This window comes from Furipterus horrens, unplaced genomic scaffold (genome assembly GCF_987537825.1).
Source record: "Furipterus horrens unplaced genomic scaffold, mFurHor1.1.pri manual_scaffold_2, whole genome shotgun sequence".
Lineage (NCBI taxonomy): Eukaryota > Metazoa > Chordata > Mammalia > Chiroptera > Furipteridae > Furipterus > Furipterus horrens.
The window spans coordinates 133,186,452-133,201,891 of NW_028327172.1; the positions used below are offsets into that span (position 1 = coordinate 133,186,452).

Sequence of the window (15,440 nt, forward strand, 5' to 3'; positions counted from 1 at the left end):
TGGAAGAAAAGGAAAAATAACACTTGGGTTAACCAAAACAATATTTACATTCAGATTCTGTATCAAGATGGCAAATGTTCAGCAACATTTAAGGACTATAAAATTTCATTGAATGGTTCCATATTTTTTGTTGAAATATATAAAAATACTTTCTGAAAATATGACATAAAAGACAATGTGGAAATCACCATATTTTACAGAAACAAGTCCATCCCAAAATGTTCCTTTTTAATCATCTAACTGCAACTTTCAGGTCTAGAGGGAGTCATTTTAAACCCCCTTCTGTGACACATTTAAATTATGGGGAAAAGTCTCTTTGATCTTAGTTTTTCAACTATTTAAAATATAAGCAAGACAAATCAGTTTGCAGTCAGATGTGATATGAACATCGAGACACTTCCTAAAACCAAGAGCTGCATTAGGTAGAACCCAGAGTCTAGAAAATCCATTTTTTTTTCTTCCTTTGTTCCTGCTGGTAACAGCAAGAGTCCATACCATGCTCCCTTAAGTTTCTTATTGTTATCTGCACAACATACACAAGTCTCAGAGGGCATTGTACTCCACACATTTTGAGGGATCTGTAGGAAAGTGCTTCTGGCAAATGGTCATTAACCTCTTCAATCCCTAGAAAATAAGGAAAATAAAGGTTATGAGACAGTTGAACTTTTCTTACTTGCCCTGCTCTGTACTCACTCCAGTATACCAATGCCCCCATTAAAATGTGGCAGTCCAGCAATACCACTCAGTTGTATACTTAGAGAAATATTTCTTCATGTGCACCCAGAGGTTTATGTACAAGGTGGTCAGAGCAGAACTATTCACAATAACAGAAGAGTTCCCATGAGACTGTCAGCTGATTTCTCAGAAGAATCTTTGCAGGCTAGAAGGGATTGGCAAGAAATATTCAAAGTCATGAAAAGTAGAGACCTATAGCCAAGATTGCTCTACCCAGCAAAGCTATCATTTAGAATCAAAGGGCAGATAAAGAGCTTCCCAGGAAAGAAAAAAAATTAAAGGAGTACATCATCACCAAAGCATTATTATATGAAATGTTAAAGGATTTATTCAAGAAAAAGAAGATCAAAGCTATGAACTATAAAAGGACAAAAAATACACATCTATCAACAACTGAATCTGAAAAACAAACTAAGCAAACAAAAAGAACAGAGACAGAATCATGGATATGGAGAGCGTTCTGATGGTTGCCAGATGGGGGTGGGTGTGGGTGAATGGGTAAAGTGATGAGGTACAAATAGGTAGTAACAGAATAGCCATGGAGATGTAAAGTACAGTATAGGGAATGGAGTAGCCGAAGAACTTATACACATGGCCCACGGATATGAACAATGGTGGGGGGATTGTCCGAGGGAGTGGGGGGTGCTGGGTGGAGGGGGGGCAAAGGCAGAAAAAGATCAGGGAAACTGTAATAGCATAATCAATAAAATACAATTTTAAAAAATAAAAATAAAGGAAACTCCCTGAATGAGTAGGCCTCATCAACGGACCTTCATCTTAGGACACTAGGGCAGCAAGTTAAGTTTTTCATTGGAGTAATACTAAACATTAGTGATGGTAAGTCCTTTCTCTTGGATCAGCTCACCTAGATGAATGCTCCAATTTCCTGACTAGAGTTCAAGGACTGGCTGTCAGCATCAGAGGAACCCGTGGTGAACACGAACTAGAAGTCTCGTTTGTCAACACATAGACTTTCAGTTAAGTCTCCTGTTCTGCTATGGCATCACCCTTTCCTGAGCAATGCAAATCCCACAGAAACTAACCCGATTTGTGCCAGAGTGGGAGAAGGACAGGAGGACCCAATTGCACAGGGGAGACGGAACCTCTGCACTATTTACCCTAATTCTCAACCACTTCATTTTCAACCCCATCCTGTGGTCTGGCCTATTAGAAGCACCTAACAGCCCAAAGTCCTGAGCCTCTCCAGAGGCTACATATTCTACATGAATGGTTCATTAATGATGTCTTTCTCACATAATATTTAATTTATTTTAAAATCAGTTATGTTTTTAGGAAATTAGTCAGCATTTAAAAGTCTATGTATACTTAAAAAATGGTTAAGAATGGTAAATTTCGTTATGTGCATTTCACAATTTAAAAAAATCCAATTGAAAACCCTACAGAATGTTCCAGATAAGGTTAAAATTATCAAATACAGATACACTTAAGTGTATCACAGCATGTGATACAGGATACAAATCCTGAATAATGAGATTTGTTCATATCTAAACAACAAACCAATTAAAACAACCTGATCCACTATTTTTGTTATTATTGCAGAAAACAAACACTTTTTAAAACCAAATGATAATAAAAACTATAATAACAACTTTTTAGCTAGGTTTGCTTTTTCTTTCATAAAATATCATTAGTTAATAGAACTTGGAAAAGTTTTTTTTTGTTTTTAAGGAACCTTTTATTAAAGTATAAAAAAGACACTTTAATCAATTATTTCTGTATCTGTCGCAAGTGTACACTATAAGAACAAAGGCTTGAAGATGAAAACACAGATCCATTTAAAGGTACAGTCTAAGAAGCTGAAGAATAAGAGAAGCTGAGTGACACATACCACCGAGCTGTTTAAAAAGTTCTGTCAGTGAATTACCAAAGTTCTTATAAAGGAATGAGTTTTACATGTGATACTTAACAATTATTCCTAATTTCAAACTAAAGGAATACTCATTTGACCTGTGTGTAATGTGATGTTCAAAAAAGGTGTACTTAATAAGTTTATTTCTATAGTTTCAACTAACATAAAAAAGACAATGCTTCAAAAACTGTAAGAATTCTTTCCACACAGGATATCACTAAAATTGAATTCATTTATATACTTCACTCTCGACTGTTCAATAACTGATCTAGACCTAGCCACTTGGAATGAAGGCAGATGAAGGTAATTCCACACTGCTTCTAATGAAAAGGCCCACTGCAAGTATTAAATGTATAAAATTTTTCAGCATTTGTGGGACTTAATGGAAAATTAAAGAAAACTTAACCTGGGACGAACCTAATCTACTTTTATAGTTTATTATAAGAAACAAAAAGCTGCTCTCATTTTTCACTTGTCTGTTTTGTATAAGAGGACATTTCCAGTTCAAAGGCTCATCATTTCATGGAAAATAACAACAAATTACAAGTGATAATTCCATTTTGAAAAAAGCACTCGCCTCTGTAGCTACATTAGGTACAAACCTCGGCCAAGTGACCAATTTGGGGAAGATTATTTATTTGACTACTAGGCTTTCACTGTACAGTGTGGTCTGACTTTTTTCCAACCATGTGGTTAAGAAACATAAGACTTAATACCCCAAGTAAAATATCTATTTGCTACCAGTTAAGCTGCCAGCTGACAAGAAGCATGGCATAGTGTGTAGAACATCATTCCCCAAATTGTGTTTCTACCCAACACTGGTGTACTGTGAGACATTAGAAACTGATGTACATGACGATAAAGACTAGCAGTACTTTTCTCTAAAAATTTGTTTTGATATGCTGGGGAATATTAAACGGGTAGACAGTTTTGTTATCACTACCATAACTTGTCTTTAAGAAATGGTTTATCAGAGCCCAGCATGCCAGGAAGTAGCAGGAAGCCATGTGACGCACAATGTATGACCTATGATGTGATACACAGGAGTGTTTACTGACCAACCGTGATGTCATGTATGCAACACATGGAACAAGTTGTGCTCACTCATTGCAGTAATTAATGTTCCTGTCATACCATTTTGGCAATACACAAATACATTATAAATGTGTAGATGTTCCATGAACAAATACATTTGGCAGTGCTAGTATAGATAAAATATGCCAAAACCTGAAATATGGATTGAGATAACTGATATAAAATGTTAGAGTGATGTCTTTATTAGGGAATTTTCAAACAACTTGCCACAAAAGAGTAACATAGGGCATTTTGCCTGCTATAATACTGAAAGTTTTAGCAAAATTATTGGGAATGAAAATTGCACCTTAATCTTCTACTCCCCAAAGAAATCTGGGTGGTAACAAAGTAAACAGGTCAAATTAATCAATACATACAAGGGAAGATATCACCAAGAAACAAAGGGCACACTCAAACTGACTAATGTGATGGTAGCAGTTCCAAGGACTTTACAAAGGAGTGGGCAGGACTTGGGACAATGAGATAGTCCAGTATCCCATAGCTGACAATACTGGGAAGTCGTAACCAGCCTGAGTTCTGAAGTAGCTTGAGAGGACAGCACGTACTAAAACCCAGAGAGGGTAACTGTATGGAGACAGGCACTGAGAGAAGATATGGCCTTGGGTAGAGGGTACAGGCATGATAACTCCATAGGTAGGAACCCAGGGAAACAGATACCCCAAACTCATTCTTCTCCTACCTGCAAAATGCCTTTTAGTCCCTCTCATTGCCTGCCCCAATCAGAAGCAAGAGGGCAAGGAAGCCTGTCCATGTTGTTTCTAAAAGCTGTGTTTCTGGGACACAGGACAAAGGAAAGAAGGATGGAGAGGGTCATCTGGAGAGGCAAATAGCCATTTGCTGTCTATTTCACCATTTCATCCTCCTCTTCTTTACCGACAAGTAAAGAACACCCAAGATATGAACCTTTTCAAGAGGGGTCTTGACATGACTGAATTATAGTCTCAAAATAATCAAGAGCTTCCTACAATCTGTATAAAAGAAGCTTTACACCCAAATCTGGGCCTAAAATTACATGTGTTTGGCAGGACAAAGTCCGCGAACTTACTGCCATCAATTTAAATCTCACCCTTAAGAGTTGAAGCTACCTAATGAGCTACACAACTTTTCTTTGATGTGCACAATGAAAAAATCCTCCCTGAAGTGTGTTTAATTTTTGTTAGAAAGGGAACACTCCAAACAACTCCACAGCTTAAATTCTAGAGGTCTGCATAAAACCCAAGGATGAAATCATATTATAGTAAAATAATCTTTTGAGTTGTTTTCTGCCATATTACATAAAACAGATATTTATCACCAGTATTTCTAAATAAAACAAATGATTACTCCATACATTGCAAGATTCTGTTGAAATGATGTCCAAAAACAAAGATAATTTAACTAATAATGACACAAGTCAGAGTAGTGGCTACCTCAGCTGAGAGGGAGGATTCAGGCTGGAAAAGGCATGAAGGAAACTTGTGGGGTGCTGCTAGAAATGTTCTATGACGAGATCTTGTTTTACATCTCGATACATATTACACATATCAAGAACCACTGCACCCTGGCCAGTCTGGCTCAGTTGGTTGGGCGCTATCCCACAAAGCAAAAGGTCACAGGTTTGATTCCCAGTGAGGCTGCCTGGGCTGCAGGTTAGGTCCCCAGTAGGGGCATGTGAAAGAGGTTTCTGAGCTATGTTTCTCTTACACTGATGTTTCTCTCCTTCTCTTTCTCCCTCCCTTCACTTCTCTCTAAAATAAAATATTTTTAAAAAAGAATCTGTTCTTTTCTTCAATGCCAGGCTCTTTCCTACCTTAACTCACACATATCACTTCTACTTTCTTGTTGTCTAAATGTGATCAATATGCCTCTCTGTATGATCATCTGAATCAGTCATTAAAGTGTTGACCAGGACAGTACTGCGGTCCCCAAGAACCTATGGCATATGTCACCAGCATGCACACGAGTAGACACAGATTCATTTTCAGCACTCCATGGCTTCCCTCACTCAACAAAGCTAGGAGTCACCTGACTATACTGTTATGCCTACATCTATCCACAGAAATATGACTGGGCTTAGGTCAGGACTTTCCCAAAGATCAGATAAAGTATATTCTCCAACTTCCCTTAATCACATTGGGAGAAAAAAAGAAAAAAAAAATTTAATATGAGAAGGTAATATTTAAAGGGGATAAACAGCTGAGGGGAGATAGATGACCATACAGCTTCCGATATAAAACACAAAGCTTTAAAAATAACTACTAGATAGATGTACTTTTTTAAAAAATCAGTTTATAGAGAGGTACCATTATTTTAAAAAAATGCTCTTTAATTAAGACATTTTATCTAATTGTATGAACTCTTATACACACTATAGCTTTGACTAGGGTATAGCCGAACACTAAGCAAATTAATCATTGGAAATTGTTTTCTATTGTTCAGGCCAAACATCTTTTTTCCCTCAACTAAAAGTTTCTGCCTTCAATACAATCATTGGTGGCTATTTTTTAAAAATGGGAATGTCCTAAAATTTCCCTATGTAACTTTGAACTCTGAACTCTACAGTTCGTATCTGGAAATCTGGTTGAAATCATTTTTTAAAATGCTAATATATGTAAATAAAGCATAATACAAATTAACATTTATCATTTGGAATAGAAATACAAACAAAAAGGTAATTCATGAGTATGGTAATGACTGTTCTCTGGCAGAAAATCTGAAGGCACTTTATACATTTTAGATGGATTTTAAATTTTAAGTAAACTTTCAGAATATCATCTTCACTTTAAAATTAACATCCATCAAAAGTCATTATACAGATACAACCTGGGATTCTTGGCAAAAGCTAAGAATAGAGTTGTTTTTTCCCACTAAGAAGAAAAATTTAACCAGTAGCAGTGCACATGAGTTCAAGAAAGGTATAAACAACTAACAAAGTAAACTATAAACACTTTAGAGCTAATGGTGTAGAAAAGTTTTGTTACACATTACTTAAAAATTATGTTCAAACTGAACTAACAAGCAAAATAGACAACACTCTCCAGGTTGATAGCACTGGGGTGAAGCTGGAGGGGGAGGGAAGGGAGGGATTGAGCACAAAAAAAATAAAAGAAAAAACTCATGGACACAGACAATAGTATGGCAGTGGAGGGGCCAAGGGAATAAATGGTGATGGAAAAAAAATTTTTTTTTTAAATTTTTTAAACTAAATTTAAAAAATTATGTTCATTAAGATAATACGTTTACTATTCATACCTGTTATCCTAGTAGATGTTAAGTCTACCTTAAAAGTAACAAAACATGACTTACAGCAAAATATTCTAAATTTGCTGCTCTTCACTAAACTTCCAAAGGAAACTAACATAGTCTTTTTTTCAATGCTAAGGTAATTAAAGTATAACCCTTCAACCTGGCTTGCATTATACATGAAACTTGAAGTTTTTATTTTATTCAGTGAAGTTGTCTTAAAAGAACTGGACTTATATCCTATCATGGTATATCTTATTTGCTATAGTTCTTTTGCTCTCAAAATACACAGTTTTGGAATTAGAAGTTATTAACCTCCAGAGAAATGTCTTTCCCTCCAAACTGCTTACCTGAATGTATTTCCTCTGTGTTTCATCATTTAAAACATGTGCAACATGCTTGGAGAAAATCTTTTCCCTACCAGTCCTGGCATGGATACCAACCATAGTGACACCAATGGGCCAAGGGGCATTTCCAATGGCCATCTGAAGATAAGCATCATTAGCCTGAAAAGAAAGATTAAGAAGAGATCAGAAGAACAGAAATATTGTGTTCAAATTTTTATTTCAAGTATTTCGCAGCTCTTTATGATGTAATTTTCATCCATCTCATAAGCACATTGAAATTACCATTTCCCTTATTCAAACAGAAGAAATTAAAATATGGGATGACTGACTGCCCTGCCCAGGACCACAGGTGTCCATGGAAAACAGAAACCGAAGCTAACCTTGTGAGTAAAAAGACAAGCATTCCTCTGCAGCCCTTGTGCACTGAAAATTAATGCACTTCAGTCTGAATTACCAGGCAGGCAAGCTGATGTACTACCAGAAACCCTAGGTTGGATCTCCTTTCTACCTAGCCTTCTCCACAGGTGGTCACACAGGAGACAGAGGCTGACTAGTTCTTCACAATCCAGCCTGAAAGGACATCCACCCCCTGCACAGCAGGCAGGCCTCTGAGAGCAGTGGGGGCTCCGCACGCTGCGCCTGTCACACAGGGCCCACGGCAGGTGCGTAGACAGAGAACAAACACTGGCCCTGAGTGAGACAGCTCAAGGGTGGGATCGGTTCACTTTGGCCCCCAAACCTTCCACCTGCCTAGAACCTTAAAAGATTGTAAAAGCTATAAAAAGGAAAGACAGAACCCAATGAAGACAAACAGCTCTTTTTTTAAACCAAGCCTAGTGACTTCTGAGGAAGGAAAAGAAGAAGAAAATCAAAATATAAGCAAGGAAATCCTAAAAGACACTGACGGTTTCAGAGAAGCCTATATATCCAGGCCTCAAAGAGATTTTAATTAAAAGAATCAAACATCTAATGTTTGACATGCAGAGCTAACTAAAAAGCAATCAGATATTATAAATCGGTTAACTGAAAGATCATTTCTTCCCTAAAGATAAATCTGAATTTGCTCTACTCAGTTTTTTTAAAAGGATGTATACACATTTTTATCACTGGTCCCCATGTGTGTAAATTTTAACACTGGCTATTAACTGGTAAAGTTTCCAATATTTAGGTTCCCTAAATTTCCAAAGAAAACTGTCAAACAGGTTATTAAAGTTTCTTGGTTCTTTGTGCAGTTTATACAGCATAAACTTCCACCTGATCCTCATATATGAGACTGAGAAACATAACAGGAGGAAAGGCAAGTGATCTGAGTTCTTTCGCAGTGATGTTGACCCTATCCATCTATTCCAATGCTGTCCTAGGTAAGCAGCAGGCAACCAACAAAAACTATCCAAGAATAAAGTTTTTAGCCATAAAACAGAAGCATTTTCTTTGAAAAAACTAACTGGCTTTCATGTAGAGGGAGTACAACAGTACTTTTAGCCTCATCAGCATGAGGCTCTGATCAGGGAGACCACCAGTCACCCAGGAATGCCAGCTGTCCCTTCTGAGCACAGACACGCGGGGCACAGGGAGAAGCAAAGTCATCCGCACTTTTCTGTCAGAGCCCTGTCTACTGTCCTGGAACTGTCACTGGAACTGCTGCACCGAAATTCTCCTCTGCGGCTCTCTTGGGAGGCACAGCCACCAGAAGCCCCTCCTCCCCCTCAGCTTACGGCCCACCAGGCAGCGTCCCATTCCCGATCGCCCCGCTGCTGCAGGGGCCCTTCCCTTCTGGTTCTGCCCCACCAACGGACAGCGCGCCCCTCTCCCTTCCTAAACTCTGCCCCAGCAGCGCTCAGACACCAGATCCCGTTCCCCATGCCACCTCCTCCCAGGGCCCATGCAGGAGGGAGCAAGGGGAAGGGCTTCCCTACAAAGGGGCTGCCACTGCTGTGATCACGACATGGCAGAGATGAATACTGGCAGCCTGGCACGAACATTTTCTCATAGAAACAGTGTAAAGGGTGGTCAAATTCCACTGCATCGTCAGTACAACAAGTCAGCTATATTATGAGTGGTAGATATTTATAGCTCCACAATATTGTTTTTACAGAAAAATTTGTCCCAAGCTGTATCCAACAATCTGCAAATTTTGAGACTCATTCCCAGTCATGAAATGCACCTTGCTCATATCTAGTACATGATCTGAAGAATCTTTACACCTACCTGAAAACTTAAAAATGACTAAAAATCACAGTGTAGTCTGAAAGTTTAATACTGAATGCCCCATATTAAGGTGACAATAAATTAAGAAAATAAAAAGTTGTTTATTTTTACTACATTTTACACTTACTCTTAAATCTCCTATGTAAAACACTCCCACACTAAATGAACATATTATGCACACAACCTAGATAGGCTCATACCCACAATTCCAATGCACAGCATGGTCACGTACCTTCACATATTCTCTCTGCAACATGAATTTAATAATATCTGTTATGGATTCTTTAATATCAGCAGGAAGATTCTGGAAAAGAAAAAGAAGCAAAATTAATTTTGGAAGCTATTGTGTGTAGTTAGAGACTGAATTTATTCTAATTTCATATATATATTTTAAGATTTTATTTCTTTTTAGAGAGGGGAAGAGGGGGAGGAAGAGGGAGATAAAAACATCAATCGGTTGCCTCTCATACACGCCCCGACCAGGGACCAGACCCACAAGCCAGGTGTGTGCTGACTGGGAATCAAACCGGCGACCTTTCACTTTGCAGGATGATACACAACCAACTGAGACACACTGGTCAGGGCTATGTTCTATTTTTTAAAAATCAGTTAAGAAAAGCATTTTTTGAGATACCTCACCCTTTTCCGTAGCTTTCTGAAAAGGGGTCTGAGATAGGATTCAGTCTGTTTCTGCGTAGCACTGTTCAGTTTACCCTGCACACTGCGCTTCACATAGTCTTCTCTGCCGTTCAGTTCTTTAGCCCAAACACCAAGAAGGAACTATAGAAAGAATGGGTCAATTTAGACTACAGAGCCTCCCAGTGGTTGAACAAGTTTAAAAGTTCGCTAACACATAAAACAGTGTACTACCATCCTTAAATTTCTCAACTGATTATACCATCATTCACTGCTTTTTCTGTACATATGTTTGAAAGTAACACCTTTGGCAATTCACAAACCTTTCTATTCTATATATATTCATAGTTCAAAGATAATCCATTTCCCCCTAAAAAGAATTACCAAATTACATGAATAAGTATTGATAGAAATAAATGTTTACATATATTTCTATCACATGAAAAGTTACTCCACCTAGATTATCATCCATAATACCATATGTGCTGTGACATTTAATCAATCCCTCAAGTATACTTGTAGTATCTGGACTTCCTACTTTTGCAGTAGAGTCAATAATTTAATTAAAAATTCCCACTAAAGCACCTAACTAAAACAGAAGAAAAGAACAAATAAAAGAAACTATGACCCATACTTGCCCCCTAACCAACCCTGGAAAACTAATGCAGTGCCCATTGGTTTACCTGTACAATGAGCACCCTTCTAGAGGCAGATAAACAGCAAAGACTGAGGAGAAAATACCTGACCAGTGGCATTCCCTATGCAATCCTATATTAAGGAGATGCTGTCATTCTATAATTCCAGTTCATAATATATAGTTCCATGCCCTATCTAGTTCTATATCTTTCCTCAATAGATTCAGAACCATTTTTTTGTTTGTTTGTTTTTATTTTTTATTATTAGAGTGGGAAGGGAAGGAGAAAGAGGAGGAGCAAAACACTGATGTGAGAGAGAAACACCAATCGATTGCCTGTCAGACATGCCCAGAACAGGGACCTGGGCATATGCCCTGACTGGGAATTGAACCAGCAACCTTTCACTTTGCAGTCCTGAACACAAATAATTTTTGAATAAATGCTAAACTGCTAAAGACAAAAGTGTTGAGAAGAAAGATGGAATGAGCATATCACAGCAAGAATAAGCAGCTGTCTGAAAAGATGAGAAAATTAAGTCTCTAAAAGGTTACTGATGTGTTTGCATTTTTCACAGCCAATGTCTTCTTCCCTCTATCCTTTCCTTACTGTCATCACCATCCATAAAAGCTTCTAGAACTCTCTCCTCATTGCAGTCCTTCCTCGGGGCTTCAGAAATATGTACAACTCTCCATATTTCTTGTTCATTCCACTGCTGTAATTCTATTGTTTGTGTTTATATTAATAAGTCAGGTATTTTTTAAAGTGCCATAGAAACATAAATATATGCTGTCTTTGATTAACCTCTATATCCAAGTACATAGCAATATCATAAATAGCGCATATGCCACAAATGCTGATTGAGCTTTCCTTCCCAGTCTTTAAGCCATGACAATCCAAAAATATAAAAACAGTAATTAATCAACCAAAATGTATTCCTTTCTAAGTACATACCTTAAGGAATTTGGTAATGATGTCCATGTCTTTATGATCATCACCTTTTCCTAAACATTCTCCCAATGCCTGAAGAAAAATAATGTTCCCGATCATTAGTAAAAAGCAACTGAATAGGCATGTTATCAACACCAGTCTAAACATGGCTCTCTTTATTACAGATTGTCCCATTTCTGTTGAAAAACCTGATGGAATACCTTGATAAATTAAAAAACAAAACAAAACAAAACACCAATTTACCATTTAAATTTTGAATGTTATCATTCATGAATCAAAAGACAGAAGAGAGGGTAAAGGAGGTGACCGGTAATGTACATGAGATTTTTTTCTCAGGTGAACAAAACTGTTCTAATATTAGAGTGTGATGATAATTGTACCACCTCATGGATATACTAAAGACCACGAAATTGTACACTTTAAATTGGTAAATTGTATGGTAGGCAGATTTCTCAATAAAGCTGTTAAGGAGAAAAAGAATGCTAGGAATGGCGGCCAAGATGGAGGCTTAGACGGACACGCTAGGTCTCCCTCTACAACTATAGTGGAATACAACTACTTTAAAACAAAGGATAACTAGAAATTCCAGAAAATAAAGCTACACGGAAGCCCAACATATGAAGTTATAAACCAACGGTGCCATTTGGGCAGGTAAGAGTTAAAGAAGGCAAAGCCGTTTGCGGAGCGGCGGGGCAGGGCAGCGAAAAATCCTGGAGGTAATCAAGCCCCTGGCGTGCGCGACTCCAATCAAGCCCCTGGCTTGCGCGACTCCGGGCGCTGGGGAGCAGCCGCAGCATCGCCTTGAACAGTGAGGCCCAGAGGGGCAGGAGGACGGATCCCGGTCTCCTAGCTGAATAACTGTGTGAATCCATCTTGGACCCCCGCCCCCACAGAAAGCACCACAGAGCTGCAAAATAGGTCGCGGACAGGCAGGCGCCGGCGGTCGCTGATTTGTGACGCGTACGCAGGCACTGCCCCCTGCCCCCGACAGCCGGCCCAGGAAAACAAAACGCATCTGTCAAAATGAGGCAGGCAACTATAGAGATCCCGGTAACACAACTCACCAGGCAGCAGATAGAGAACCTGACAGATGAACAGATAAGAAACCTGTCAGAGGCTCAGTTCTGGGCCATTGTCATCAGGTGGCTTACAGAATTCACAAAAGAGCAGGAAAAAGATATGAAAGAAGCGAAAAACTTTCATAACGAAAGGAACAAAACCACATACGAGACAGATGGTGAGGAATCCAGAGTCCATTTCAACAAACTGGAATATATGGAGAAGGAACAAGCAGTCAACCAATGCAGCGAGAGGAAATGGCAAGCAACAATGAGAGGATCAGAAACCTCTGGGACAGCTATAAAAGGCCCAACATAAGAATCATTGGTTTGCCAGAGAATGAGGAAGATGAACTAGAACTTGAAAAATTGAGTGAAAATATAATAAAGGAGAACTTCCCAGACTTGGGGAAGGGAATAGACTTGCAGATCCAGGAAGCAAGGAGAGTTCCCAAGAGACTGGACCCAGGGAGAACCACTCCAAGACACATTATAATCAAAATGTCAAAAATTAAAGATAAAGAGAGAATCTTAAAAGCAGCAAGAGAGAAGAAAAGAATTATGTACAAAGGGGTCCCAATTAGACCATCAGCTGACTTCTCAAGGGAAACCCTACAGACAAGAAGGGACTGGCAAGAAATATTCAAAGTAATGAAAATCCAAAACCTACAACCACGAATACTCTATCCAGCGAAATTGTCATTCAGAATAGAAGGACAGAGAAAGTGTTTCCAGGACAAAATAAAACTGAAAGAGTTCATTAGATCCAAACCACTGTTATATGAGAAGTTAAAGGGACTGGTTTAAAAAACAGAAGCTAGGGAGATGAAACAAAGGCAAACGAAACAGGCAACGAGAATGGAAAAGGAACTGTGGGTAAGGGAAACATAGTGGGGGGAGGCCAACAGGGAGGGGGAGTGGGGAGAGGGAGGGAGATGATATAGGAATTGGGGATCATGGTAGGAGGGAATGGAATAGACGGAGAGAGGTTGGGAGGAACTGTAAGCACAACTAATGGACATAATCTAAAAGGGGGGGACAACTGGAGGGAGGGGGCCACCGGGTGGAGGGGAGCAGAGGGAAGGGAAAGGGGCACAAATGTAATATTTTAATCAATAAAACACATTAAATCTGAAAAAAAAAAAAAAAAGAATGCTAGGAATGGTTGCTCACACCAATGATTCCAATAAAATTTAGAGTCCATAGATAGGTGTTGGGGTGAAGGGACATCCTCCTCAACTATGATACCAACATGTGCAAGAACAAGGAAAAAGGAAAAGAGAAAATAACACTTCACATTTTATTAAGTATTAAGAGCTTTAAACTAAGCCATATTGTTTGCTTGAGCTAGATATTTGGATAATACAACACTGTTCTAAATTGAGATTACATTATCATTTCATATTCAACACACTGACAAAAATGAGAAAGCACAAGTCTGCCCAGTGTTGACAGGGAGTAGAAAACGTGAGACACACCCTGCGGGTGGGGCACAGACTGGTACAGACATCTGGAGAGCAACTTAGCAGTACAGTTGAACCTCGGTTCTCGAACTTAATTCATTCTGGAAAACTGTCTGAGAAGTGATTTCTTGAAAACCTAATCTTTGTTTGTTGCCTGAGAGAAGCATGATTGATCATATAGGTATCAGCATGAAAGGGTCATCAGGTAAAGAGTCAGACCAAAAGTTTTGTTAGACAGCTGAGACATTTATTTGGTGAACAACTTGGTCGAGAACCAAATTGTACAAGAACCAAGGTTTGATTGTACTTAGACAAATTAACTACATATAAACCCAGGAATCCCACTTCTGAGTCCACGGGGGTAATGTACAAGATTATTCACCACAAAGCTGTTTGTGATAATAGGGAACTGGAAGCAACATAGTGGCCCATCATTACAAAAGAACAAAAGCAAGCAGCAGTGAATGCCACAGGGTATGAAACGTACTTCATTTAGATGTACATAGGCATCAAGGGTGGATATTAAACACACAGTTCAAAGTATATAAAGGAAAAGTCAAAAGCAGAAAGAAGAATTTCATAGCACAACACCATTTATGAAAATCAAAAACACAGGCTCCCCAAACACTACTAATTTTAGAAAACCACCAAAAACAAAACAGTGCATAACAAACATATCAGAACGACTACTTTTGAAGGCAGGAAGTTGGGGAATGTGAGTGGACAATGACAAAGAAGGAAGTTAAGAAATGAAAGCATGAAATGAAAGAAGGACCTCTGTCAAATGACCAAGGACAACAGTGTTCTCTGAACTGAGCAATGTGATAAACTCAGCCATTTGCTTCAGGGAATGAAAAGTGTGACAGGGGAGGAGGAAAGGTGGCTGTACACGTTACCTCTAACTCTTCAATTGTGGTGTTTTCTTCATGAACTTTCAAATCATTCTGTGTGTCTTCCTCTCCAGGTTCCTGACCACCCACAAGTTCATTGAGGTATTGCTGATCAATCTTATCCAAAGCTGCTTTCAGATCATTCCTCAATCCCTGAGAAAGGTGAAAAATTACATCTAGTATGAATTGTCACTGATGCCTCACTTGATTTTTCACTACTAATAAGCAGAGTTCATCTCAAACTACCAGTCAAGATGGTGGAGTAGGTAAACTGCACTTTCTACCTCCCATCTGTACTTGCCATTGAGAACCAACTGAAGATGATTCTGAATC

The 15,440-nt window shown here is 38.7% G+C and overlaps 1 protein-coding gene across 2 annotated transcripts in view; it reads right to left on the reverse strand.

Moving 5' to 3' along the window:
* Positions 1-207: 207 nt before the first annotated feature.
* LOC150019528 (pre-mRNA-splicing factor 18) overlaps positions 208-15,440 on the reverse strand; it is a 37,842-nt gene continuing 22,609 nt past the window's right edge. For both annotated transcript variants that reach the window (XM_090266471.1, XM_090266470.1), the window contains 6 exons: positions 15,114-15,260; positions 11,700-11,768; positions 10,117-10,257; positions 9,710-9,781; positions 7,273-7,428; positions 208-624 (listed from right to left, as the gene is read on the reverse strand). In XM_090266471.1, the coding sequence (XP_090122597.1) occupies positions 544-624; positions 7,273-7,428; positions 9,710-9,781; positions 10,117-10,257; positions 11,700-11,768; positions 15,114-15,260 (666 nt within the window). In that variant the 3' untranslated portion in view covers positions 208-543. The remainder of the gene's footprint in view (positions 625-7,272; positions 7,429-9,709; positions 9,782-10,116; positions 10,258-11,699; positions 11,769-15,113; positions 15,261-15,440) is intronic.